Below are 27,220 nucleotides of genomic sequence, written 5' to 3'. Positions count from 1 at the left end.
GAGGAGAAGCCGTGTTTGTAGCAAGGTGGTTTTATGGGGAGGTGTGTGCTCCGCCCATGGGTAGTGCCCCGGGGTAAACCCTTGCCCCTGCTTTGTGTGACTCTGTTGAATTCACGCCTGGTGTGGCCCTGTGGTTGTGTACATCTGCTCCGTCTTCTCGGTGTGTCGTGCATCCGTAGAGCTTGATGGACGAGTCGGACGGCTTTTGCTTCTGCCGCGTCGACGGACAGCCGCTAGCGACATCAGCTGCCCTGTGTGGGGTGACGTTCGCCAAGAGCTGCCTTCAGCAGCTGGGCGTGGTCTGGCCAGGTTGTGGTGAGGAGAGCCCGTCTCTCCCCCTGGCAGCTCGGGGCTTGCCTCTGCCCCCACTTTTAGCACCTTCCCTGGCAAGGGAACGCGTGCTCCCTCACACTTGACGTCCTTTGTCACCCAGACGGGCACCGCCTCTGCACCCAGGGGCACCTGTCCTTTGCTTCTTCTGCTCCCCTGTCCAGCAGGACCTGGGAACGCGGTCAGGCCAAGGTTGGGAGGGCTCCCTGGGGGAACAGGCTTTGAGGAACCGAAAAGAGATGCTCAGGGCTCCGAGCTTCCTCCCCTGACGGAGCTCTGAAGTCTGGCTGGCGGCTTCCTCCAGACTTCCTCCAAAAAGAAGGGTCATCGGGGTTCGGCCGAGCAACTTGGGCGCCAGCTCCCGGCGGCGGCACCTGAGGGGACCAAGCGGGGGTGGTGGTGAGCCGACAGCTCCACCGTTCCCATGCTTAGTGACCCCACGCACACACGACACCCTGCCCAGACTCGCACCATCCTCGCAAGTCGCTACGTGCCAGCCCCTTGTCGCAGCCACGGAGTCAGCCATCCTGTCCAGGGCTCTCCTCTCACTCGCTGCCCCTCTGCTTTGCCAAGCATGGTGTCCTCCTCTGGGGACTGGCCTCTCTGGACAGCTGTCCAAAGTCCGTGGGACAGAGTCTCTCTCTGGCTGTACTTCTTCCGGCACAGGATGTCCTTCTTCTGGTGGTCCTTGGCGCGGCCAGGGTTCTTCACCGGCACCGTGACCCACACGCCCAGGCTCTTCTTTTGTCACGTGAGGGAATTGCAAATGCCGTCCGTCCTCCCAGTGACAGCTTCATGGAGGAGTGGGTGTGCGAGGGCCCCCGGCCCTGGCCCCAGGCTCCGTGAGCAGCTGCCAGGAAGATCAAAGATTTCTCTACTGCTTCTCTGCTCACCCGCCCGCCTGTCTCTGCTCCTGGTGTTTATCAGGACTCTGGAGACCAGAAACACAAACACTACTCCTAAAGAGTCAGGCACAGCTGGATCCAGAGGCTAACCTGGACCCTCTGTCCGGCTCTCTCCCACCTCCGATTCCACTCACAGGCAGGCTGTCCCCTCCAGGTTGGTCGCTGGAGAAGTAACTGGAGGCATACATGCTGCCCTGGGCAATCACAGCTACAGGGAGAGAAAGAGCTTTGTACCCAGAATTCTAGCCAGAGCCCCCAGTTGAGTTTCACTGCGGGGCTGGATCGAGTGCCCATCTCTAAGGCAGTCACCGTCCAGGCTGCAAACTGGCACACGGGAGGTTAGCCCGGGTCATGTGTCATGCCCTGGAGTCAGAGCTGAAGTCACCACCGTGGAGCAGCTTGAGCTGAGTGTGGAGGAGGACGGAGGCTGGGCCTCTCGGACAGGGCAGGGACAAGAACGTGGGCCTGCAGACACCTTCCGTGTTGTGGCAGCCCGTTCTGCAGCTGCAGCCTAGAGTGACGAGGTGCTTAGACGGCTGGCTATGGCCCTAACCACCCCGTGGCAGCCGATTTAGTGAGTGAGGAAGATGGGGAGGGGAAGCAAAGGGAGGCCGCTGTTGCTCAGGAGGATGCCCATCCGGACACCCTGGCTCCCCTCGCACAACCCCGTGCACAGGCTCACGTGCACCCACTGCGTGCTGGCGTGCATGTGCACACAGATGCAGCCATCAGAGCTGGGTTTTCCGGTTCAGACCCCCCTGGGTCAGGGTCTTGAGTCCCAGCTGGAGGAGCAGGAAGAGTCAGCCAGTCTGTGTCCCCAGGACCCACCAGCCAGCAGCAGGAAGGGCCAGAGGAAGGGTGGACTGGGCGGAGGTCCTCCAGCAAGGCTCGCCTGCGACCCCTTGGTTCCTTCCACCAGCAGACAGAGGGATGGCACCGCCAGGCCGCGATAACGCCCCCTGCAGCAGGTTCCCAGGAACAAAGAGCCTCCTTTGGCCTGCCTTCCTGCCTTTGTCCCCACCCCAGCCCCACCTTGGTGCCCAGGGCCTCCTAGTTCCTCTGCCTGGCCCATCCCCAGGACTGAGGTCAGGGTCAGGGCTCAGTCCAGGTCCCCATTGAGTGAAAGGAAGCCCCACGCTAAGGGGCTCTCCTCTCTTCACTTTCACTCTCTGGGAAGAAGGGAGGAAGGTGCCGGCCCTGGTGGAACTTTGGGGTGAGTGGTTCAAACCCCACCCCAACCCCCACTCCTGTGGAGAAAGGAGAAAGACGAAGGCTGGCTGCTCCCGTGGAGACCCACAACCTCCGACCCCGGTGGGTTCTGTGGCAGGGAGTCACCCAAGTGGCAGTGGGCTTGCTGTGGGTTTGAGGAAACAGAGGGTGTGGCTGCCCACTGCCCAGCCTCGGGCCTCCCTGGTTGCACGTTTCCCCTGCAGCTGACATGGAATTCCTGTTCCTGGCCCCAAGCTGCCAGCCTGTTTCCCATCCCCCCATGCCGCTTCCATCCCTGCACCGTACTCAGGGCCCCCCTACCTCCCCCTCCCCATCTATAGCCCAGCACCTCCAGCTACAGAATGGGGTGTCTGGCCATGTTAAACCCCATGGTGGGTGAGTCCGGCAGGCCCTGCCAATGACGTCAGTTCTCTCTGGCCTCCCTGCCCTGTGCCTTCAGGGACCCTGGGCTAGGAAGAGGTACACGTCACCAGCTTCATTTCCTAGTGGTCGTGTGTCATCCTTCTTTTCCAGTCTCTGGGGACTAATGACCAGTGGCCTACCCTGATCTGAGTCAACTTCCAGAGCCCGTTCTCCTTGGGGACCTCACATCTGACGCAGCCCTGTGCTTGCTTCTTCAGAACTAGGGGCGGCTCAGGCAAAGGGAGGAGGCCATTCTGGGTGTGCTCCTGGAAGCGTCAGGGGCATCTCAGGTTGATTCCAGATTGGGGGGTGTCCTCCCGAGCTCAGCTCCTCACCTCGAATCTTGTGTCGTGACAGACACACCAGCCCAGCTGGAAGAGCTCCACTTTTTCCCACCCCCAGTTCAGGCTCTTGGCGGATCACTCGTTCTTTACACTGTCTGGTGCTGAAGGTGCTGAAGGACCTGGACCATGCCTTTGGGGGCCCGGCAGAAAAGGGTGTTGCCTCTCCGTCTTCTCCTATCTCTACAAGGCTGCGGGCCCTCCCCATTCATGGCAGAAGATGTCCGCAGCATTCAGGTCCCCCAGCCCCCAACGCACCACACGCGCGCGCACACACACACACACACACAGGGACCCCACCCCACCCCCACCTCAGAGAGGGTGAGCTTCTGAACTAATCGTGGAGCGTGGGCCCAGAGGGACCTCCCCAAGCTTCAGTGTCCACACCTGCTGTAAAATGATGGCGAGACAGGCCTTCATCTCGAAGCCCGCTGTGGGGCGGTACTGTATGTCGAGGCTTATAAAAGGAGAGGAAGAGGAGGCTTAGCCAACTTTCGGCACCTAAGTGTTTCCCAGGGAACGAGCCCCCTGCACAGGACCCGCACCGCACCAGGGACACAGTTCTTCCCGGCGTCAACACTAGACTCAGGCAGGCCTGGCCCTCTGGGTGGGATTGAACGTGTGATCCCCAGGGCTGCCCACACCCAGAGCCGCCCAAGCAGAGCAGGGGGTCTAGGCACAGCAAGCATCCTGGGCCAGCTTCCTGCAGCGAGGTGATTCAGGCTCCCAGCAGCCTGCTCCGGAAGCCCCACATCCTTTGGGTCCTCTTGGCTCAGTCCCCCCAGCAGGTGTTCCTGGGGCGGGCCCACTTCCCACCATAACAGCTGCCCCCCAGAGCCTGACTGGACTGGTTCCCAGGCTCTTGGAGCCAGTGAGGGGATCTGCCATCCCTACCCTGCTTAGCAGCCTGCAAGGCCAGGCCTCCGAAGACTGGCTTCTTGGTCATGACCTGGCTTTGGGAGAAGCCATAACATTCTGGCTAGAGCAAATGACTTCCTGGGACATCCTGCCCCACCCCCACCCCTCTTCTGCCCTTTCTTATGGTAAACAGCCGGGCTATAGCCAGCCCCCCTTGGCATCCACTGGAGGGGAATTTTTTCAGTGATAAGTTCCTGGGAAATGCACTCCCTTCTTCCCCCGCCCCTTTTATGCCCTGGAAGACTTGGCTTGGAGGCTCCTGGAGTCAGAATCAGCTAGAGGCCCAACATTGGGGCACTGACACCCGGCCCCCCTCCCCAGTCAGTCCCTCCGAGGGGGCAAGGCAGGGTCGCTTTCAGGTTCTGGATCCTGGAATGGGACATCTTGTGAGGACCTTCTCGGGAGGGTCAGCCACGGCAAGCTGTCTGGGGAGAGACCCAGAAAGTGGAAGCTGCCGGCATCCGCAGTGGGGACCGTTTTGTCTTGTCAGTTCTGAGTTCAGGCACGTCCTGTTCCTAGCCCGCCCCCAGACCGCCTCTCCCAGAGTTGTTGACTGAAGTTTCCCGGGTCCATTCCCAACAGGCACTGCCTTCCCAGTCTCCACTGGGTCCATTCCCAACAGGCACTGCCTTCCCAGTCTCCACTCCCCTAACTCTCGCATCCCAGCTGGGCCAGGGAAGGGAGCTGGTTTCAGGGACCCTTCAGATGGGGTCCCCAGTGAGTCCTGGGAAAGCTTAGCAACCCCCCTCCCCCAGTGGCTCTGCACTGCTCCCCTCCCCCCAATCAACCTTCTCCCACCCTGAGAGACTAGGAGGGCTCCCCCGCTGGGTCTTCCCCCACCCAGCTGGGCTGGTGGAGGGGCTGCCCTGCATTTCCCACAGCCGGCCCAGGCTCTGCTACTAGGCCTTCCTTGCCTGAGCCTGGAAAGGGCAGGCCAAGCCCAGTGTCTGTGTGGCACCAGGCAGGACAGGACCGGGCTTGCTAAGTTCAGGTGCTGGTCACAGCAGGGCTGGAGCAGGAAGCGTGGTGTGGTTCTTGCACCTGGTGGCTTACCTTCTCTTGCACTCCTGGTCTGCCCGCCCACCTGCCCGCAGCCTGCACCCGGCCCACCTCTGCTCTCCCCAGCCACTCTGGGCCGTCCCTGCCTCTCACTTTATGCTGCTTTAACTTCAGGTGCAGGGGAGAGACTCTGGAAGGGCTGGGGAGAGTGCAGCCCACCTGGGACAACTGCCCCCCTCTTGCCACATCCCCCTTCACCTTTCTGCACCTTCAGGATAGGGCGGGGCGTCCTAACTTAGCCCAGTAGTGAACTTTCTTTAGAAGTAAGACGACAGGGACCCCAGCCCTTGTTAATGCCCCACACACGCACGGGAAGGCGTCTGCCGCAGATGGAACCAGACATCCCTTAAACTGACTCAGTCTTCCTTAAAAGCGCCCCCCCTCAGCACCGACCGCTCCTGGGATCCCCTGGCGGCGGTGGGGAGGGGGCAGTGGTTGAAAGTGCAGCTGGCTCTCTCCCAGGCAATTGGCAGATTTCTAAAACACGATGTGTGGGGGAGGGGCAGGGGGCTGTTTTCTTATTACAACCCATCTTCCCCGTCCAAAATAGGGCTGTTCCGAATAAGTTCCCTGGGGTTTCCCCTCCAGATTCAATGCTGGGAATCGGCATAAAACGAGGTTGTGAAACCCGGCGTGTGCAGGCAGCCTTTTCTCTCTCTCCGTAAATCCCCAGAGCAGGCAACCCCGGGGCCCAGCGGGTGGTCAGTGCCGGTGCAGAAGGATTTGTTTCTACAGTAATACCTCAGGGCTCCCCTCCCCTATCCCCACCCTCCCCCACACAGACCATGCCTCCCACCCCAGGGAGAAAGACCCCCTCCTAGAAAAGTCAGATCTGCAGGCAAAAGAGGGAGCCAGGGACCACCCCCTAGGGCACCCCAAGGCACCCGTCAATCTCAGAGCTGCTTCTGCAAGCAAGGGAGGGGGTGGGGTGACATTTAGCCCTCCGGATCTGTCCCCTTCTCACCTGGCCTCTGACTGCAAAGACCGCCCGGCCACCTGTGGAGTATGGGGGTGGGCACCTTCTGACCCTGCTTCCTGCTGGGAATATTCACCGGTGAACTTGTGAGAAGTGCCGGGACTTCTGTTTCTTCCAACCCACTGCAGGTCCAAGCCCTCTGGGGGCTTTGCGCCCCTTAGTGTACCTCTGCCTGCCAGGGCGGCTCCTCTGCACCCTGGCCCCCAAGTGGGCGGGTGGACCCCCTTTCCCTGACACCCCCTGTGTCACAGTCCCAGGGCTCCCCCGCCCGCCCCCCTCAGGCGGGGGGGGATATTTTCTTTAGCGTGCTCCCCAGCCTCTCCCCACCACCTACCTGCTTATTCAAGGTCTAGTGCTTTGCACTTCTAAGGAAGGGGCGAGGTCTGGAGAGGCTGTCTCCGTTCAAGGTCACCACAGCCTAGCCAGGCCCTCTCCTTATCCTGCCCCCACCCCAATCAAAGCAGGCTCATGGGGTTGTCATGAGCCAGGTCTCCTTACACACTTAAACAGTTTTTTCCCTTGTATTCTGGTTGTGTAAGTAAAACACACTGTTAGAGGAAGAATCTTTTAAAAAGCCAAAAAGTATAAAGTCATACTTTTTCCCCAAGAGGGCTGCTTGGCTCCTCTAATGCAGCTGTAGCCTCATCCTACCCACAGCTTCCCCCTCCCCCAACACTGCCCAGTGCCCACCCACCACACACATACAAGCACAGTGCCCCCTTCCTCCGGTAACCCCCCTCCAGCCATTCCAGCTAGCTGGCAACCCACCCACCCCAACCCCCCAACCCCACTCACCCAACTTGTGCTTTCTTGCTTCAGCCTTCCAGATCAGCCCTGGCGGGGGTGGGGGTGGGGTTGGCCGGGAGGAGCTGCCATCTTTGCTCCCACCTCCACCAGTACAGGGGCCAACTTTGCTTCCAAACCTATCATTCCTTAACTTTGGTCGGGGCGGGGAGGCAGTGGGGGCGGGGGGGGATGGGAGGGCTTCCTACTCGCCTGTGAAGAGTGACTGACCAGAAACCCAGGGCAGCTCTGCCCTGTTCTCTAGGGTTGCTGTGAGCTGGGTGAGTTTGGTTTAGGCACTGCCTCCCTTGATTGACCCTTCTGAGTTAAAGGCCCCCCCTCATCCAGCCCCTAAAGCTGGTGGGCCCCTTTCTACTCTTGGTCCACTGGGTCCATGTTTGCCTTCCAAGCGATGATTCCCTGCTAGGGCATCCTTTCTCCCCTGAGATTGAGCCCGACTTAGACTTTGCATGCCTGCCTGCCGCAGCAGGGATCCTTGCCCACCCCCCACCCCCAGATCATGAGGGCTTCTCCCCCAAACTCTCTGCAGCCCCTGGCACATCGATGCATGCCCGGTGTCTGAGTGAACTCTGTGAGAAGGGGACCCCAACCTTGCAGCTAGGGACCCTCCCCTAAGGGAGGCCAGGCCAAGGGGAAGGGACAGGCGGCCATTGTTCAGGGCAGCCAAGGAGCAGACTCCCCTGGGGGAGCAGCCTGCCATCATGCCAGCCAGACCAGGTGACAGGCAGTGCCAGAGGCCTTCTTAGAGGCTACCTTGTCTCCAGCCTAGACACACGCTGCGGGCACAGCCCAGCCCCTGTTGGGGAGGGGCTTACATGCAGTGCCACCTAATCTGGTCTGCACCTCCTAAGAGCTCTGCCCCTTGGGATTTGGATGTCAGAAGGCAGCTCTCCACAGAGCCAAGCCTGGTGCCCTCGCATGGCTCTGGCTTCTGCCCTGGAGAAACTCCTGGGTCTTAATGAAGAGGCCCCCCCCCAACCCTTTCCGGTGAAGCAGGGGACTTCCCCAGCCTGGTGCTGCCCTGACCCCCTTTATCGCCAGCGTGAGCCTGAGAGCTGCTTATGTGCCACGTTGGCTGCCCAGCGACGTCAGCTGTTGGGTGGTGCCATCGAGTTGGTTCCTGTGCCCATGTGCAAGTGAAGAGAGCACAGCCAGGCCAGCACCAGCCTCAGAGCTGTCACATCTGAGCCACTGTGAGTCTAAAGGGAACCAGAAGGGGTGCACGGGGAGCGGCCACAAACAAACCAAGAGGATTCTCAGGACCTTCTTAGGACCGAGCAGGACTGTCCAAAGGCTGTAACCGGAAGCCGTGGATCTTGGGGAAAGCAGTGTGCCTCATCCTTCACCGGCGGCTGCAGTCAGTCTCCAGCCAGGGACCTTCAGGTGAGCAGTGGCTCTCTGGGCCACGTGCAACCAGGGCTTGCTGCTGCTGCTCTTGCTCAGCTCAGAGCAGCTCCTTGTACAGCGGAAGGGCAGCATCGCCAGGCCCTGCTCCATCTCAAGATCGGTAGTTACGTGGGAGGGAGCCCGTTTCCGGAGCTCCTGGTACACTAGCAAATGCTTGGCCCCTCCTGAGAGCTTGTCACTCCAGGACAGCAGAACCATTCCCCCCATCCACAGGGGATTCCCAGGTGGCAAACTTGATGGGAGCAGGTTGCTGGTGCCGAGTGGCTGGTGGCTTCAGAGCACACGCTTAGGTGAGCAGCTGCGCTCTCCTCAGACAACAGGAGCTGTGCCCTCAACAACAGAACCCCCGCGGGCTCTAGGGGGCAAGCGTCTTCCACTCAGATCGAAGTCAGGCCCTGCCTGGGGCATGTGTGGCTGGGGAAGGGGTATCTGTACTCAGCCCCCAACCAGCCCCATCATTTCTCCTCTCCCCACCCACTTTCCCCTGATGACTGCCCCAGAGGGCTTTGCACGTGCTCGGGGAGCTGGGGAACGCTGGCGGGAAAGCCCCGTGATGGTTTTGTCACACGTTTCCACACGCTTCCCGAAGCCCCTGCTTTGCGCCTGCTCTGCTCCACTCCGGGGTGTGTGGAGGGCATGAGGGAGTCAGCAGTGGACCACCCACCCCCCATCCCCGACGCGCACGCGCGCACACACATGAGGTTTAGTAGCCCCTCCCCATGTCCTCGGGGGATAGAGACCAGAGTCTGTACCAAGGGTCAGAGTGGACAGACTCCCCCACCCACCCCACCCCCAACAGCAGGAGCCTCGGGACTAGGAGGGTTTGCTCCTAAGAATGATTTCTTTGAGGAAGGAAGGGAAGGAGGGGCAGGGGGTTCTCAGTACTGAGCTGGGGTACTCATGTCCCCATGTCCCCAGGCCCTGCCTGAATGCCACTCCGAGGGAACTGTACTAAGAGCAGTTTCTCAGGCCGTGTCCCCTCTGCAGGTCTGCTACCTGTGCCACAGCCTGCTGACACTGGCCGGGGTGGTGGTCAGCTGCCAGGACATTACTCCGGACTGCTGGGTGAGTCTCCCTGAGGCAGAGGTGGGGTCCTGATGGGACCAGCTGGCCGAGCCCGGCACAGAGTGGGAGGTTGAAGAAGAAGCAGTTCAAGACAGCCAGCGCCTCTCCCTCCCTGTACTGTCCCAAGAGGCTTTCCCAAGGGACACTGACCTAGGACCCCAGCAATTGCTTCACCCTCTCCTCCCTTCCTGGTCAAGTTCTGAGTGGTCACTCAAGATATGTCCCTTCCTTCCTCTGGTTTTGTTTCCCTCCCCAACTCCACTTTGGATGCGCCCGGCCCACGTGCTATGTGCACGCCACCCCACCCCACCCCGCCCCCTCAGGGTGATCTGCAGCTGCTGTGCATGCGGCTGGATCAGCATATCAGCACCCGCATCCGGGAGAGTCCCCAGGCCATGCACCGGACCAAGCTCAAGGACCTGGCCACCCGGATCTACGTTCGCTGGCAGGAGCTTCTGTCCCACTGCCAACCCCAGGTGGTGCCCCACAACCCCCAAGCCTGGGGGGTGGGAGGGGTGGGGTGCAGTGGTCAGCTAGGGCTGGCCAGAGCTGTTAGTTTGTCAACCTCAACCCCATGATTGACTTCCTGGGGGGCAGGCACTGGGGGAAGAGGGCAGGTAGGGGGAAGGTGGGAGTGAGTGAGGGGCAGAGAGGAAGTAGCTCCTGAGCACACGCTGAGCAGCAGTGTGCCCTGAAGAGGACAGTTCCCCCACCCCCTGCCCAAAGGCCAGGGGTGCTAGTGTGTCACACACCCTGCCAGGAAGGGACACCAGAGCCACCGGACTTTCCTGGCCTGTGCCATTTCTGGGAAAATGCTAGCCCCGCTGCACAACTCCATGCTGCTGCTGTAGACCCCCACGCCCCTCATCCCCAGTGCCTCTGGGGGATAAGAGGCCAAAAGCCAGGGGCCACCAGGTCAACCGCCAATGCATATTGAATGGAGATCCCTTCCTACAGGAAGCCCACAGCCCCCAAGGCAGGTGTTAGTCACCCTGTCTACAGAGGGGGAAAGTATAGGGAGTCTCCGAGAGGTTAAGTAGCCTGCCCCACCACGCAGCTCCAATAAACGTCAGCAGCAGGGCACAAAGCCAGCGTGGTTTCCGGGCCTGTCCACCCAAGTACACTTCAGCCAGGCTGTGGTCCCCCACTCTGAGCAGCTAGCTCCTGGGCCCTTCCCTCTCTCGGCACCCCTGGCCATAGCTTGAGGGCAGCGGGGTCCTCGGAGGGTCATTTCTTCGCCCAGCACCCCGACACGCCTCTCTGGCCCCCAGCTCCTCTCTCCTGTCCTTCCCCCCTATAACCCCTGACTTGGGACTGACACTCAGGCCACAAGCTGTGGCTTGGGTCTCAGATTTCGCAAGTCTGTGAGAAAGCTGAAGAACAGACCTCCGCCCCGGCCCTCAGCTCCCCAGGAACTAGATCATGCCAGTCTCTGATGGGAAGCTTGTCAGGGGCTTAGCACCGCTGAGAGGGAGCAGGGAGTCCCCATAGGATGTTCATCTCACTGTGGTCAAGTGGCCGGCTGACCCGTGTGCCCTCCCCTGGGATGGGGGGTGGACCTTTGAGTCAACTTCCAGCTCAAACTCATTGCCCCCTAGTCGATGCCGACTCTCGGCAACCCCACGGAGCAGGGGAGGAATGGCCCGGTGGGTTTCCAAGATCACAAATCTTTATGAGAGAAGAAAGCCTCTTCTTCCTCTCAAGGGCTGGCTGGCTGGCTGGTGGCTTCAAACTGCTGACCGTGTGGTTAGCAGTCCAGTGCAGAACCCATTCACCCCCCATCCTACCCCCCAGGGCTCCTTTCCCCAGCTTCTGCAACCCACACCACAGAACAATTAGCTGACCAGTCCTGCACCAGCCCCATGATCAGACAGTGGGGACCAAGAAGGCGTGTCCAGGGCGCCACCTGGGCCCCAGGTCTTCACGGGGTGTGCCTCTCTCATCCCCACAGGTCCAGTACTTCAGCCCCTGGAAGGACTCCTGAAGATGCACACAGGGCAGGGCAGCCCAGGACCCCTGGCTCAGGCAGAGAATGAACAGGACCCTGAGCGCAATGCTGACCAACCTGCCACTGCCCCTGACCCCCATCCACCGAGGACTCCTGACCCCCATCCACCGAGGACTCCGGCCTCTCACTGCCTGGCCCACTCCTCACCTCACCTCCCCTCGCCTTCCCTCCCAACCAAACTTCTTCCCCAAGGCCTTTGTCTCCACAGTTCTGGTTTCCCTGACTCCAGGGCCTTGGTCCTCCCCACCCCCACCCCCTTCTCGGTCTCCCACTAATGTGAGGTTTCTTTGTGCACATTAAAGTCTTTTTTTCAGCACCAGTGGTTTAGAAGCCTGCCTTCAATCCCTGGCCTGATGGTTCATGCCCAGCCTTCGGTACCTGCCCTCTCTGCTGGTGCTGGGCCTTGTTCCTCGCCTCAGACAGGCTTGCCACCCAGCTTCAGCCTACCTGGCCCACCTGGCAGCAGAGGGCTGCCGTGCAGCTGGGGGCGGGGGTGGGGGGCTGTTCAGGTGGCAGGAGTGCAGAGGTAGGCAGGAAGGAACAGTTATGGCGCTCTCTTCCCTTGGAGGAAGCTCAGAAACACCAGAAGTCGGGATAAGGAACCAGAGTGAGGACTCAGGCTCAGACCAGCCCCCATGGCCCCCACGGGAGGGGCTGCACACCATGAGATGGGAGATCAGGGTTGTAATGACACTGAATTCAATTTCTTGTAGACTCTGAAACCAACTCTTTAGATTTTGAAGTTGGGAAGGTTTGGGGGCTGTGGGGGGTGGGTTCCCAAAAGACAATCCCAGATACTGCTCTGGCTTTCCTTCCATCAGCCTTGTCCCTGATGTCTTGTGGGGAATGAGGGCTGGGGGAAGGGGGGCTGTGTCCCTTGAGCTTTCGGTACCCCAGAAGATCCCGAGTGTCTGCTTTCTCTCTGTGTGTACTCCAACCCCAGAAATCCAGTCCTGGCCTCAGACTTGACTTTTTCTGGGTTGGGGCAGAGTCTCGCAGGAAGCAGAAGTAGGTTAAGAAGTGACAGAGAGACCAGGCTGACTGGTTGGACAGACTGGTGGAACCCATGAGCCTGTGCCTTTGCCATACCTCAGGCCTGGAACTGAACTCACCCCTGTAGCTCAATTTCCAGCTAAACAATCTGACAGGTCGATGAGGGGGACATGGGGGGGGTGGGGGTGGGAGCTGGGCTTTCTACTCCCGCCAAGAGCTATAGTCTTGGAAGCCTGTGGAGTGGTTCTGCTCTGTGCTATAATGTCGCTACGACCCAGCATGGACCCCAGTGAGTATGGGGGAGAGCACGGCATTAGGGAGGCTGACCGGAGTTGCGATGAATGAGGCAGAATATGTATGAAAGTAAAACTGATCATCTGCCTTATAAACCTTCACCTGATTCACAATAGTTTGAGGCAGAAGCTTCCCTTTGCCAAATGAGGCAGTGCCTGCTCCCCAGCTCAACCCAGGGTAGCCCCCAATCACACTGGGGCACACAGCTTTCCCCCTGTTCTGCCTCCTTCTTTGTCATCTCATGCCAGGGGGGGGGATCACTTAAGGTGCGCTAACGCAGAGATTCTGAAGGTCCCAAATCAAGGACCTTCAAGGCCGCCAAGTGACTCCATTGGCAGACCTGGGTTCATCACGTCCCGGGCCTGTTTTAGACACGGCTGCCCCACACCACTGCTGGGTCCTCAGAATGCTCGGAGCCGGGGGACATCTATTATTCAGAGCTCGCAGGCACAGGGCAAGCACAGGGTTGGGTACCATACCGAACACTGCTCTGCCCCAGAGCCCTTGCCAAGTGCTAGGTGGAAGAAGCTCTTGGCCAGGGCGACTTGGATGCCCAAGCAACTCCACCGAGAGTTCTGGTTTCTGTTCCTGGCCGCATCACATGCCCCCCTGGCGGAGGCAACCCCGGGCCTCGGTGGCATCAGGTCTGCCTCTGATGCCCAGATAAAGGAGTAGAGACAGTGGCAAGGCAGCCTTCGGCCACCGCCTCCTCCCCCAGGGCCACCTCTGCTTCTGACACGGAACATGCTGACAGTAATCCTCAGCTATTCAGTTTGCTCTGGAAACCTGGAAATCACCTTTGAAATTTCCCTTCTTTGTTCTCGCTGCCAAGGGCAGAAAGGGGTAGGGAGGTCTGAAGGGCTGAACCTGGGATTTCCCAGTTCTCAAAGCTGCCCCTACCCAGCGCTGAGGAAGCCACTGGGCTGGCCACCAGCGTGGCCATCTGGAAGCCTTCTCCCTGCCGGGCCCCCGTCCCCTGGCCCCCAAACGTACTCATCCACAAGAGAGAAATCAATACCAGGGAGAGAGGAGGTGTAGGAGATGACTCTGTCCCTCCAGGGACCTGGTGTAACCTGAGCAGAGGTGTGTACTGCAAGGTCACCCAAGGGCAAGTTGTAGCGCCTGGGACCAGTGATGGCCGGCCTGGGGCCGGCCTGGTGGCAGACCAGCTCTTCTCAACGAGCCCGGGCCTAGTTTGAAACCTGGGGACTCTACCGTGGTTCTGGCTGGGTCACCACTTTCCCCTGCGGGCTCTGACCTTTCCAGCTCCCTAAGCCCCCGTGAAAGGCCAGGGGATATCCTGAGAGCAGCCATTGGAAGAGCAACATCCTGGGCTGTGCTGACAGATGTTTTCCGGCTTCCTTTTGGTGGTGGTGGCTGGGAGGGGCCGAGAAGGGAAAGGCTTCCCAGGTGGATGACTTTGATAACCCTTGGGAGGAAGTCAAGGAAGTTCTTTTCCTAAGTCCCTGCTCACCTCAGTTCCCAGCCCTTCAGAAAGATGGATTGATCCCTGATGCCTGGCAGGGCTCAGCCGTCTCCCTCTCTCACCTGCCATGGTGGCAGCTCCTGGGAAGTCAGTCCAGCTGCAGGGGTACTCTGGCCCCTCCTCCTGCCTCCTCGGGAGAGGTGGGAGATTTGGGGGTTGGGGTGAGGGGCTCAAATGAGGGGCACCATGGCACAGGACCCAGTGTGGAGAGAGAAGGGAAACCGAGCTGACTTTTCAACTCAGATTTCTAGGCCTATCTTTTGGGGTTGCCCTGAGGTACTGGTAAACCCCCTGAAGGCATTTAACAGACCCATGCTGCCCTTCCTTGACCTGGCTGCAAAGCACGCAGCTGGGCAAATGGGGTAAATGGGACCGTGAAGGCTGAGGGCCTCAAGGATGGGCAGTTTTCACAGAGTAGGTCTGAAAAACCCTAGGAGTTTTCCCTTCTTAATCAAAGACCGAGGAGTCTCATCTTCTACCTATTGTGCTTTTATCACACACACGCAAAAAAAAAGTATGAATCACGAGCAAGTCGTTGGTTAGGAAATGTTATCCTCTGATGATCCACCCAAGAAAAGGATCCGGGCCAGGAATGAATCTCTCTGAGCCCCCGGCAGCGGTGTAGTGGCTCACACACTGGGTTTGCTACCCACACGGGATCAGCAGCTCGAAGCCACACTGTTGTGCAGGAGCAGGATGAAGCTTTCTGCTCCCGTCACGGTGGACAGCCTCGGAGACCCTCGGGGCAGCAGTGCCACTCCGGCCCTGTAGGGTCGCTGTGAGTCAACGGCAGGGAGTGTTTGGCTTTGAGAGCTTGGAAGCGAAATGCCCACAGCAGGAAGTGAAGGAAACACAGCGTGGTGGTGCAGGTCTGTGCACTGGAGGCTTCTTCTGTCAACCTTCATCCCCAGCTGTGGGGACCTGAAAGGCCGGCCCCAGTGAGTGTAACCAAACCCCCCTTTGAAACTTTCCACTCGGGCCACTTCACAGATGCTGCCAGGGAGCTCCTGGTCATCCTCACACCTTGGAGGCTGAGGGGGTGGGGTTGGAGAGGAAGGTGGAAAGGGAGTGGTATCCAGGCTTCAAGGTGAGGGGGATGGGGTGGAAAACAACAACAGGAAATGGATTGTTCAGGAGCTTAAAAAACAAAACACACGGACAGAAAAGTGGTCGGTTGGTCAGTTTACAACGTGACTTAAGAGGCAAGGCCAGCAATTAGGGACCCAAAGACCTGGCTGAAGATTCTCACCTTGTTAGATTTTCTGTGTGACTTTGGGCAAGATACTTAAGCTGTCCCGGGACTCTTTTTATCTATAAAGCAGGAGGAACAAGTGCTGATTACTAAATGAGGGTGAAGTAAGGAAATGTCTTTGGAGGCAGGTTATACAATCTAAGGCACAGAACAAAAATGAAGATGTTTCCCGAGGGGTCTATTTCTCTATGCAAATACACAGGAGGTCTAACCCAGACCCTCACTTCACCCAGAAGAGCCTTCTCCCCCCCCACCCCCCCATGAGCTTTGTTGACTGCCTTTCCCTCTATCTCCAGCATCTCCAAAGCCACTTTTTTCCTGGTGGAAAGGGACTGGGAAATGTGGCTTTGGCCAGCTCGGGAGAAGGGGCCTTTATAAGAACCAGCAAAGGCCTGATTGTTGCTGAAACCAAACTGGGCTGCTTTTCCCAATTATCTTCACTACGCTTCTGGTCTGATTTTCCGATGCCAAGTTTTAACCTAGAACAAAAGCTGCTGTCGGGGCTGATTTATAATACAGATCTGCTGACCAAGCCTAAACTGCACCCACCCCCACCCCACCTCAAAGGGCTGCACCCTTAAAACCACCACTAAGCCTTTTGGGCTTCAGGCCCCTGCCTAGCCGTGCTTCCAGGTGCCCAAAGGGTGGCCTGCCTGGGGCTTCTCTGTCCACCTGCCCAGCTCGGAGGGCCAGTTGGCAGCGAGGCCACTCCAGCACCGCCCAGGAGGCCCGGGTAGCACCGAGCAGCACTCTACTTAGAGGAGCGTCGTGGGCGGAGGCTGGCGGTCCTGCAGGCGCTGGTTCTCCTCCAGCGTAGCTCCCTCGGCCTCTTTCATCTGCACACCGGGGCTCATGCCACTTGTTAATCGCCCTCCCGGCGGCACCCGAAGGAATCACCTCCTGCGGGTAGCTTTGGCCGGCAGGCGTCCAGGGCTGTCTCCACCGGAGCTGGACAAGGGGCGTGGAGTGGTTTGCCTGGGGCGTGAGAATCAAGGGGCAGGCCGTCTCCGGAGACTGGGGGCTTCCTGGGTGGTGCAGCTCCGTTCCTTTTGAGGGGAGGGGCCAGTAGATGGTTAGGGCAAAGAAACGAGGAAGAATTTTGGTATAAAAGATCGCTCTCCGTCGGCCCAGAAGCGGGACCTGGGTTGCCCCGGACCCTCCTCCCTCGGATACTCGCTCGCCCCTCGGAGACTGGAGGGCTCTTCAGCCCCCGTCCCTGACCCCGGCAGCCCGGCCCCCGGACGGTCTTTGGGGGTCACTTCGGTTAGAGCCGGTGAGTCCGAGTCCCCGCGGCAATGCCCGGGGTACCCCCGCCGTCCCACCTCCCGGTGCTGTGACGCAGACCCGGACTGTGAGGTGCGCGGTTGCTGGGCACCCAATGGGGCGGGAAGTGGGGTCCGAGCCCCGGGGCCGCAGGACGGATGGCCCCGCCGTGAGTCCCGGCCGGTCGCAGCCCCCTCCCGGGCGGGCTCTAGCGTCCCGCCCCCGGACTCCGTTCGACACCCCCCCAGCCTGACGTCAGGGGGGCGGGGGCGGAGAGCCCCGGCCGTGGCGGAGAAAGAGCCGGCGCCCGCCGCTGGGGCGCGGGGAGCCCGAGCCCAGGAGCGCGGAGCGGAGCCGGGACGCGGGCGGGAGGCGGGCGCGGCGGGGGAGGGCGGAGGGCGGCGCAAGGTAGGGAGGCCCGCGGTCGCCGGGAGCGCGAGGGCGGCGCCCAAGGATCGAAGCCGCGCGTGCGAGGTGAGTGAGGCCGGGGCTGCGCGGGGCGCCGGCGCGCGGCTTTGTCCCCCTCCTCGGGCCGGGGCCGCCGCACGCGCGAGGGTCAGGGTCGGGGGCGCGGGGGAGGCGGCCGCGGACAGCTGTCCGCCCCAGCTCTCGGCGGGGCGCGGGGCGTGCGTGCACGGGGTCCGGAGGGAGGAGCGCGGCCAGCTGGAGTGGGGGTCTCCCCTCGTGCTGCCCGGCCCGTGGCCGGGATCCTCGCCAGCCCCCGCGAGCTGCCCCCGGCCCGCCCACCCCCGATGGAAAGTTTAGGGCGGGCTTGGACGGAGGCCGATGTTGTGAGATCAGATTTCCCCGCCGCGGCCCCCAGTCCCGCCTGCCCGTTCCGCCGGGGAGGCGGGTTGTCCCGGAAAGCCAGGCCCCCGATCCGAGCCGGGCACTCCGCGTCGTCCCGGGCTGGAGCGCTGGGGTGCAGCCGCGGGAGCCGCCTCCCTCCACCGTCGGCCGCTCGGGGTGGGCAGAGGCAGGGGGGCCCGTTGCCTGCCCCCCGCGCCCCCCATCTCCCTTCCTCCTGGGGCTGATCCCGGGCTCCGGGAGGGAGCTGGGGGTGGGGCCGCCGCCGCGCGGGCACGCGGATCTCCGGAGCGCCCGTGGGGTGCGGCCGGGGCTTGGGGTAAGGGGCCCCGTGGCGGGCCGGGGGCCGTGCTGGGATGGGTGGGTGGGGGCGCCCGCAGGCTCGGCCCGTCCTTCCCGCGCTGGCGCTCGGCGCCGACCGGCAGGGGGCGCCCGCACGCAGGCCGGGCTCCGCCACGCTCCGGCGCCGCCGCTTTGTTTGCGTTCAAATCCCCGGAGCTGGGGGAGGGGAGGGCCCTGGGGGCCGGGGCCGGGGTCTTGGCGGGGACCTTTTGTGGGGGCGGGTGCCAGAGGGCGAGCCGGCAGAGTCCCAGTTCCTGTATCGGCCCGGTATTTGCGGGCTGGAGCGGTGGCAATCCACCCAGGTACCTTGCCCAGGTCAGGGTCCCGTCCCCCCCCCACGCCAGCACCCCGGGGCGCAATCCCTGGGTTGGGAAGGCGAGGCTGACCCGGCGGGGCGCCTCAGGGACTGGCTCGGAGTGGTGCGACCCCAGGGGTCCGGGAGGAAGCTCCCGCCCCCACCCCCACCCCCACCCCGTCGCGGCTGTAGGCACAGCCTGCAGGGAGATCCCTGGTGATCCCGAGCCAGCGCTCGGCTCTCCAGCAGCCTCGCAGCCCGCAGGCGGGGAGTGTCTCCTAGGAGCCTGTTGGAGGAACAGGATGAGGCCCTGGTCATTTCCACGCCCATCCTATCCACTTCCTGCCTCCCTTCTTGAGCAACAAAGGGGCCTTGCAAAGCCGGACCCCTTAGGTTCCCGGCCCCACTCCAGCCCTGCTGATGTGGAATGGGGTTTGGGGCCCTGCCCGAGCTATTGTCTACACTGGGGGAGGGGACAGATGGGGACCAGTACCTCCACATGCCTGCTTCACCAAGTGTGCACATGGGGAGGAGGGAGTGGGGGGGTCCTTGCCTAGCACCCGCCCCCAAGTGCCTCCTCCCAGCAAGCAGTAAGGGGTCTGCATCCCAGAATTAGGTATGTCTTGGCGCTGGCGTGGCTGACCCAGTGGAGGCTGACCCAGTGGAGCCTGGCCCTGCTTCCTGAGGTTCTCTTCAGAAATCCCCACACCCTTGTTTAGGCCTGGGTGTGGGAGAAGGGGGGTCCCTCTTTTTAATATATTTTTGAAACAACTTCCTGTTGAGCAGGGGAAGGGCCTGGAGGCCAGAGAGGCCTTGTGTATTCTGGGAGATGGGAAGTGTCCACTCCTCCAGCTGACTCAAGTCCTCCCCCTCCCCCCAGGGAGATCCCAATCTTCAGGGGGCTGGAGCCAAGCGGAAGCGGTGCTTTTTTTTTTTTTCGTTTTAAGCTGCCTCTCCAAGGAGAGGGCTCAGGGTAAAGCCACCGGGGTCTTTTGAGAGGGCTGGTAAGGTCTGCCCTCAGTCAGGGCCTGCTGGGGTGGGTTTGTGAGAGCCCCCCTCCCCCCATCCAGAACAGACAGTTTCTCTAGCTGTGGTCTGACCCTTTCTTTCCTTCAGCAGGGCAGCTGGCCTGGAGCACAGACCTGGGGCCTTTGCCATGGCCCCACACTGGGCTGTCTGGCTGCTGGCAGCAGGGCTGTGGGGCTTGGGCATTGAGGCTGAGGTGTGGTGGAACCTTGTGCCCAGGAAGACTGTGTCCTCTGGGGGTGAGTGCCAGCAGTCTTCAGGAGCGTGTGTGAAGGCTGCAGGGGAAAAGGCATGTTGTCAGGAAATACAGGGCAGCTAAGGAACTGCCCGCTGGCCCCTGCAGGCCTTATTCTGTCAGCAGCCTGCGGGACACTTGTGCATGGGGAGCGGCTTTCTAAGAAAGCTGAGAGGGCTCCCCCACCCCTCCCAGAACTGGTGGTACAGATGAGGCCTGGACGTGCCTCCTGACACTCTGTGGCTCTGGGAAACCGGTTACCGGCTCTCTATCAGCAGCCCCTCTGCTGCTTTCGTGCACACCAGAGAGGAGTCAGCCACACTCCCCACACCTGCAAAGTGTCACTAGCCCTGGGAGCCCAAAGATAGGAGGGAACTAGGGTACATTCCCTCTGGGCTCTTCCTAGCTCTCTAACTCTGCCCTCAGGAAACCCCATTACAGACCTAAGGAGTGCCTCTGCTTCCCATGCCCTCTGGTGACCCCAATGGGGGCAGTAGGTGGGCAGAGCAGGCCTGCAGCCCTCCTGCACTCACCTGTACAAAGCGGTGATGTCAGGTGTTTGTATCCTCGCTGCTCTCTGGGGACGTGGGATGAGCTCACCTCCCCTAGGCTCCGCTCCCGTGCTAATGAAGCCCTCCTGTGCTGGCTGGCTTGGGCTTATCCTGGACTCCAAAGACCAAGGCTGGATTGGGGGAGACTCTGAGGACAGACTGAAACTATTTTAGGGATGGATGTGGAAAGCACGTGACACGATGGGCCAGCATGGCTTCCCACCTGTGGCTTCAGTACCATCTCTGGTCCCTAAGCCTCTGGCTGAGCCTGCATCTCTGGGCAGCTTGGGAAGCCCGATTTCCATCCCACTTGAGCATAGTGTTTCCAAGAAGGCAAGGAGCCCTCGCAACTGTTCCATACTTTCTGCCCTGCTTGCCTGAGGGCCAGCCCAGGCCTAGCAGGGCCCTGACATGGACAGTTAGCAGCAGCGCTGAGAAATAGCGGTCGTCGAGGAAGTCGGGAGGGGCACGTTCTCTGCTGTGGAGCCGGAGGTGCCATTGACCCCAGGAGGGAGAGCAAGCCAGGGCCATCAGTCTGATGGCTTCCTCCGGCCGGAAGCTGTGGCTGAGACAGTTTTCCTTCCTCTTCTCCATCCTGGAGCTGCCTCCCTCCTAAGCTTAGCAAAGGCCAACAAGGGTCAGGTGGAGCTGTCAGCTGAAGGGCTATTCAGGAAACTTCACTGCCTGTCAGGCCTTGTCTGCCATTAGCCAGTGGGGAAGCTGGCTCGGATTTGGGGGCGGGGGCTATTGATTTTACCAAGGAGGCATCTGTGAAGGGGGAAGGCTGCATTGGGGCGGGGGGTGAGCCTATGCCCCGCTCAGCCCTGCCATGTCCCTGCAGAGCTGGCAACAGTGGTACGGCGCTTCTCCCAGCCAGGCATCCAGAACTTCCTGACCCTGACCCTGACCGACGGGTTCCTGTACGCAGGGGCTCGAGAGGCCCTGTTCGCCTTCAGCGTGGAGACTCTGGAGCTCCAAGGAGTGGTGAGAGGTGGGAGCGGAGGAGGCATAGAGGCAGGAGCGAGGACAGGACTCTAGGGGGGCGGGGGTGGGGGGGCTTTGGTTGGGCAGGCTGCCCCCTCCATCCCTGTGGAAACCCTGCTCACCTCTGAGGCCAGCCCGGCAGCCAGAATTGGGCCTTGCTTTCTCCCTGTTCTCGTGGCATTTCGTACAGCCCCTCATCATTGAGATGGGGCATCTCCCCACAAATTCAAGCCCCTAGAGGGTGGTGTCATCCCCCAGGCTGCTCCTCAGGCCATGCTTCCTTTGTGCCTGTGCTGTTGCTGACCTTTGACCTGTCCCCTCCCTGCCCCAGATCTCATGGGAGGCCCCTGCTGCAAAAAAGGCTGAGTGTGTCCGCAAAGGGAGGAGTAACCAGGTGGGTGCTGGGGCTCTGCTGGGGGCCGGAGGAGGTGCGGGGGCCGAGTTCAGGGCTGCATCTGCTCTCCAGCATTTTAGGGGAGTGGCGGTGCTCCCCTTTTCCAGTACCGCTCGGGGGCCTGTTGGTCACGGTTGTGCCCCCTGTATCAGGCCCCAAGACTCTTACTAACCACACGGCTCTGTGTGCCTTCAGACGGAGTGCTTCAACTTCATCTGCTTCCTACAGCCCTATAACGCCACCCACCTGTACGCGTGCGGCACCCACGCCTTCCAGCCCAAGTGTACCTACATCGTGAGTGCATCCCCTTCTCTGATGCCCCGGCCCCTCGGCGGCCCCCTGCACATCCCCCTCACTGTCTCTGCCCCTCGCCTGCAGGACAGGCTTACCTTCTCCTTAGGGCAAGGAGCGCTGGAGGATGGGAAAGGCAAGTGTCCTTATGACCCAATGAAGGGCCACACCGGCCTCCTTGTGGGTGAGTGAGTGACTGTCCCCCGGGGGTCCTGCTCTGGGGCTGTGTCCGTTGTGCGGGTGTTTTGGCTCCCTTCGATCTGACCGACCGTCTGGCTCCCGTAGATGGCGAGCTGTATTCGGCAACGTACAACAACTTCCTGGCCACCGAGCCGGTGATTCTGCGGAACCTGGGACCGCACTACTCCATGAAGACTGAGTACCTGGCCTTCTTGCTCAACCGTAAGGCCTTTGGGCTGGCGGCGGGCCTGAGGGAGCCTTCCTGCGTGGGCGGGACCACCACTGATCCCCTCTGCCCATACCCGCAGAGCCTCATTTCGTCGGCTCCGCCTTTGTCCCGGAGAGCGTGGGCAGCCTCACGGGGGACGACGACAAGATCTATTTCTTCTTCAGTGAGCGAGCTGTGGAGTACGACTGCTATGCTGAGCAGGTGGTGGCCCGAGTAGCCCGGGTTTGCAAGGTATGGACCCCTCCCCAGGGGCGGGGCCTGGCCTGGTAGCTGGCCTGGCCTGGCCAGACTGACCGCCAGTGTCTCCTTGCCGTTTGCCTGCCAGGGAGACCGGGGGGGTGCCCGGACCCTGCAGAAGAAGTGGACTACCTTCTTGAAGGCGCACCTGGTGTGCTCGGCCCCCAACTGGAAGCTGTACTTCAACCACCTGCAGGGGCTGCATACCATGCACGGCGCCTCCTGGCCCAACACCACCTTCTTTGGGGTTTTCCGGGCACGCTGGTGAGTGGCTGGGAATCGGAGCTGGTGGGAGGAAGAGGGGTTGGGCAGGAGCAGGTGAGCGGGTGTGAGGACCTGGGCCCAGCCTCGTGGTCAGTTCCCCAGAGGCCAAGGACACCTGCCATTTGTGAAGGAGTGCGGGGCAGTGACCATAATGACCAGCAAAGGGAAGGAGCCACCCAAGGGTCGCCCTGAGCCGGAACGGCCTCACCAGTCACCGGAGGGCTGCTCCCTGTACCTGCCATGGGTTTATGCTCCCCGCCGCAGCCAGTGCACCTGACCTGAGCCTGGGGCCCTTTCTCCGGCTCCAGGGGAGACACGGACATGTCGGCAGTCTGCCAATACCAGTTAGCGGAAATCCAGCGGGTTTTCGAGGGCCCCTACAAGGAGTATCGGGAGCAAGCACAGAAGTGGGGCCCCTACACTGGCACGGTCCCCAGCCCCAGGCCTGGCTCGGTGAGTCCTCGGGGCAGCAGTGTGGGCCCTGTTGGCTGGCCGGCCCAGGCTGACTGGCTCTTCTCCGGGCTCCCAGTGCATCAACAACTGGCACCGCGGCCACGGCTACGCCAGCTCTCTGGAGGTGCCCGACAACACACTCAACTTCGTCAAGAAGCACCCGCTGATGGAGGACCGGGTGGGGCCGCAATGGGGCCACCCTCTGCTCGTGAAGAAGAATGTCAACTTCACCCAATTGGTGGCGGATCAGGTCACAGGGCTTGACGGCACCACCTATACAGTGCTGTTCATTGGCACAGGTTTGCAGTGGGCTCGGCTGGGGAGGGGGCTGCATGCGGCTGGGGCAAGGGTATCTGACAATGCCTTGGGGGCCCCCCCCCCAAGTCCTCTCACCCTTGCCCTTTTCCCCCACTTTCCCTCAGGAGACGGCTGGCTGTTCAAGGCCGTAAACCAGGGGCGCTGGGTCCACCTGATCGAGGAGCTGCAGCTGTTTGATCAGGAACCTGTGGGGAGCCTGGCCCTGGACCGGAACAAGGTGAGGCATCTGAGCACCTCCCCTCTTCCCTGGTGTGCGTGGCTGGCCAGGGTGGGGGAAGCAGTGGGCGCGCGCCTTGGGTGTTTAGAGCAAGTTCCTGGAAATAAGAGCACTGAGGGAGGAGTGTGGGCACCACTGGGTCATTTTATATATAGGCCCATCCCCATGGGAATGGGCTCCTGGAACTGAGCACCGGCAGCTGCTCCAACGTTTCCGCCAAAGCCCCACATGGTGCCGGTAGCTCTGATGACAGCGGCTCTCTGTAGCTGATCACTCACTGCCCCCCTGCCTGGGCTGCCCAGGCGTTTCTGGTGCCCTCAGCGTCTGTCCCGACCCTCTCACATGCTTGTCTGGACCTGCCCCTCCCCGCCTGTCCCATTAGTGCCCATGTCCCATTAGTGCTCGCCAGTAATTCCTCTTAACTGGCGGGCTGGCAGTACCCCCTCAATTGTCGTTTGCCCATCTTCTGTTGGCCACTGTGACTCGGAATTGCTCCCCAGAACATGGAGTAATGGCAGAGAGGGAGAGAGAAAGACTGGTTGGTAGGCACCTCGGGAACAGGAAGCCCGCTCATGCCGTGCCAGGGGTATTGTGTGGGCTCAGGGCGTTGAACAGCCTGGATTTCCTGCACCGTTTATAGGGTAATGGATCGTGTGTGCATGTGGTCAGGCTGCTTGGCTCGCAGGTCTTGCTCTAACAAGGTCACATCAATTAAGCACTTATGATGCCTGTAAACCCCGTGTGCGTCCCAGAACCCTGCAGCCTCCCTGGGACCTCAGAGTGGCTTCCCCCACCGTCTTGTCCCTCCTTTGCTGCCTTGTGGCTTAGCGCGCCCCTCCAGGGGCTAAGCCTCCCCACTGAGCCCTGGTCTGGCCACCAGCCTGACCCACCCTTGGTCCTCTGCAGAAGCTGCTCTTTGCCGGCTCCCACTCACAGCTGGTCCAGCTGCCCCTGGCCAACTGCAGGAAGTACCGTTCCTGTATAGACTGCGTCCTCGCCCGGGACCCCTACTGCGCCTGGAACACCAACACCAGCCGCTGTGTAGCCCCTGGGGGCCACTCTGGGTGAGTCGGGCTCTGTGTGTGGCATCTGGGAGGAAGGCCGGGATTGGCACCGGGATCCTGACCGATTGCTGCCTCTCTGGCCAGATCTCTTCTGATCCAGCATGTGACTGTCTTGGACACCTCAGCCATATGCAGCTATCGAGGCATTAAGAAAGGTGAGCTGATTTGGGGGAGCGGCCCTGGCCCCATCCCATCTCGCCCCTTGGCCCCGGGCTTCCTGCACTGACCCTTTTTCTCTCCGCCCTATAGTCAGGCTCACTCCCAAAAACATCACTGTGGTGGCAGGCACAGACCTGGTGCTGCCCTGCCGCCTCTCCTCCAACCTGGCCCATGCCCACTGGACCTTCGGTGGCCGGGATTTGCCCTCTGAAAAGCCTGGCTTCTACGTCTATGATGCCCAGCTCCAGGCCCTGGTAGTGATGGGTGCCCAGGTCCACCACGCTGGAAACTACTACTGCTTCTCCGATGAGCAGGGCATACGCTTGCCCATCGAGAGCTACCAGGTGGCTGTGGTGGCAGACCCGTCGATAACCATGGAGGCCCAGGCACCCCTGGAAAGCCTGGGCCTGGTGTGGCTGGCCGTCGTCGCCTTGGGGGCCGCGTGCCTGGTGCTGCTACTGCTGGTCTTCTCCCTGCGCCGGCGGCTGCGTGAGGAGCTGGAAAAAGGAGCCAAGGCATCCGAGAGGACACTGGTTTACCCTCTGGATCTGCCCAAGGAGCCCACCAGCCCCCCCTTCCGGTCCGGCCCCGAGACAGAAGAGAAGCTCTGGGACCCTGTTGACTACTACTACTCGGACGGCTCCCTCAAGATCGTACCGGGGCATGCCCAGAGCCAGTCTGGGATCGGGACCGAGACCTCTTCGTCTCCAGGCATCCCGGGACAGCCCCTGCCTTCTCCCACGCAGCTTCACCTGGGGAGCGGGCGGAACTCAAACGCCAACGGTTATGTGCGCCTCCAACTAGAAGGGGATGACCGGGAAGGGCTGCCTGAGCTCTCGGACGAACTGAGGCGCAAACTGCAGCAGCGCCAGCCGCTGCCCGACTCCAGCCCCGAGGAGTCGTCTGTATGAGGCGGACCCCCCACCACATTGCAGAGGGGGGGACGGCGGCGTGGGAGGTGAAGCTCCTACTTTTGCACAGGCACCAGCTACCTCAGGGACATGGCAGGGGCCACCCGCTCTGCCTGGGGCAGAGCCTGCCATGAGGACCTGCCCCGCTCAGCACGGACACTGCCACTCCGTGTGACTCCCTAGGTCGCCAGACTCATGGGGGACATCTTCCTCCTCGGTGAGGAGCTATGAATCACAGACACATGGCACCCCAGCAACCAAAACTTGTCCAGGCAGAAGCGTGTGACGTGCGTGTGCACGTGTGTGTGTTCTTGCATAAATGTGTGTGTGTCACGCATGTGTGGCATGGCTGCTGGCTTCTGTCAAGTCTTCTCTTGGCCTGGGGTCCTCCTGGTGAGTCTTCTGGAGCTATGAAGGGGAAGGGGCCGGGCTATCCTGCCTTTTACCCCCACCCCCATGTGAGGCAGGCATGTACATATGGGGGTGGGGTGGGCAGGTGCCGAGCCCCTTTCGGGGATTTCAGGCCCCTCAGAGGGCACCTAGTCCTGACCCTAGGGCTGTGAATGTTTTCCGGGGGGAGGGGGGTCAGGAGATGAACAACCTGTGTGTTGGGTGGGGGAGGGTTCTCCCACATGGGGCCCTCCCTCCAGGTTCAGTGGTATTTTATACTTGTCCTCCCTAGTGGGCTGGGGAAGGTGGGGGTGGGAGTTGGGGGGAGAGGGCGGCCAGGCCGTGGGCCCTGGCACACCCTTTCCAAGCCCCAGGAGGAGGGCTTCTGAACAGTGTAACTTATTGCGTCCCTGCGTATTTATTTGTTGTAAATACTTGAGTATTTTTATATTGACAAATAAAATGGAGAAAATGATCCCATTGCCATGACTGAACTGCGACCCAGGCTCAAACCTTCTGGGTGTCCCAGGGGCTGGGGAGGGCTGGGTCTCCCTGACTGCCCGCTCTGCTGGCTTGTGCCCCTCAAGAGGGGACCAGCCCAGGCACCAGTGTTTTTTCCCACAGTGGTGGCGATGGGGCTGGGAACCAGACCTTGGCCACAGCCTCCTGGGAGCAAGTTGTGGCGCCCAGCCAAAGGGAGAAGTCAGGGCACTGGGAGTCTAGGCGGGAGGAGGAGCCGGCTTCCCAGAAGTCCCTGAGGGGGGCCAAGGAGGGGAACTTCCTAGAAGCGACTAAGATTGGTGGGCAGGGCGCTGGCTTATGTAAACCTGGGGCTCCCAACGAGTTTAGGGGAGTAGTTGGCTCCCAAGTCATCAATGCCTCGGCCACCTGGCTGCAACAATAAAACAATTGTGAGGATAGCGCAGGACCCAGCTATGTTTGGTTCTGTTGCACCTAAGCCAGAGTCAAAACTGACTCGACAGCACCCAACACCACCTGGGACTAAGGGACTCACCCCTACTGGCACCCTGTGTGCACCCGGCTGCTGCCCTAGGGAGACCGTACGACCAGAGCCAGATGTTGATCAGAAAATGAAAGCCAGGCTGGACTAACTCCGCCCCCATTTCTGAGTGCCTAGGA

The 27,220-nt window shown here is 61.1% G+C and overlaps 2 protein-coding genes across 4 annotated transcripts in view; both read left to right on the top strand.

Annotated features, from left to right (window-relative positions):
• The window catches only part of FAM178B (family with sequence similarity 178 member B), a 131,660-nt gene extending 120,239 nt beyond the window's left edge, over positions 1 to 11,421 (top strand). The window contains exons 15-17 of the mRNA XM_075562677.1: positions 9,360 to 9,437; positions 9,761 to 9,913; positions 11,389 to 11,421. Coding sequence (XP_075418792.1) covers positions 9,360 to 9,437; positions 9,761 to 9,913; positions 11,389 to 11,421 — 264 coding nt within the window. The remainder of the gene's footprint in view (positions 1 to 9,359; positions 9,438 to 9,760; positions 9,914 to 11,388) is intronic.
• A 5,606-nt stretch (positions 11,422 to 17,027) lies between these two features.
• On the top strand, positions 17,028 to 26,375 carry SEMA4C (semaphorin 4C). 3 transcript variants are annotated; one of them, XM_075563191.1, is made up of 15 exons: positions 17,028 to 17,207; positions 19,297 to 19,442; positions 20,831 to 20,973; positions 21,305 to 21,367; positions 21,563 to 21,661; positions 21,746 to 21,842; positions 21,944 to 22,060; positions 22,147 to 22,298; positions 22,393 to 22,568; positions 22,877 to 23,021; positions 23,098 to 23,320; positions 23,444 to 23,556; positions 24,463 to 24,620; positions 24,705 to 24,775; positions 24,870 to 26,375. In XM_075563191.1, the coding sequence occupies exons 2-15, from the start codon at positions 19,334 to 19,336 to the stop codon at positions 25,688 to 25,690; spliced, it is 2,487 nt and encodes an 828-aa protein (XP_075419306.1). In that variant the 5' UTR covers positions 17,028 to 17,207; positions 19,297 to 19,333; the 3' UTR covers positions 25,691 to 26,375. The 3 variants fall into 3 exon arrangements, with proteins under 3 accessions (XP_075419306.1, XP_075419305.1, XP_075419307.1); XM_075563190.1 differs by having other exon boundaries at positions 17,094 to 17,207; positions 19,294 to 19,442; XM_075563192.1 differs by lacking the exons at positions 17,028 to 17,207; positions 19,297 to 19,442 and having other exon boundaries at positions 20,841 to 20,980; positions 24,870 to 26,374.
• The last annotated feature ends 845 nt before the right edge of the window (positions 26,376 to 27,220 follow it).

The sequence above is a fragment of the Tenrec ecaudatus genome, chromosome 11, assembly GCF_050624435.1.
Source record: "Tenrec ecaudatus isolate mTenEca1 chromosome 11, mTenEca1.hap1, whole genome shotgun sequence".
NCBI classification, from domain to species: domain Eukaryota; kingdom Metazoa; phylum Chordata; class Mammalia; order Afrosoricida; family Tenrecidae; genus Tenrec; species Tenrec ecaudatus.
Note: the sequence above shows the minus strand (reverse complement) of the source record. Positions and strands in the feature narration are given on the sequence as shown.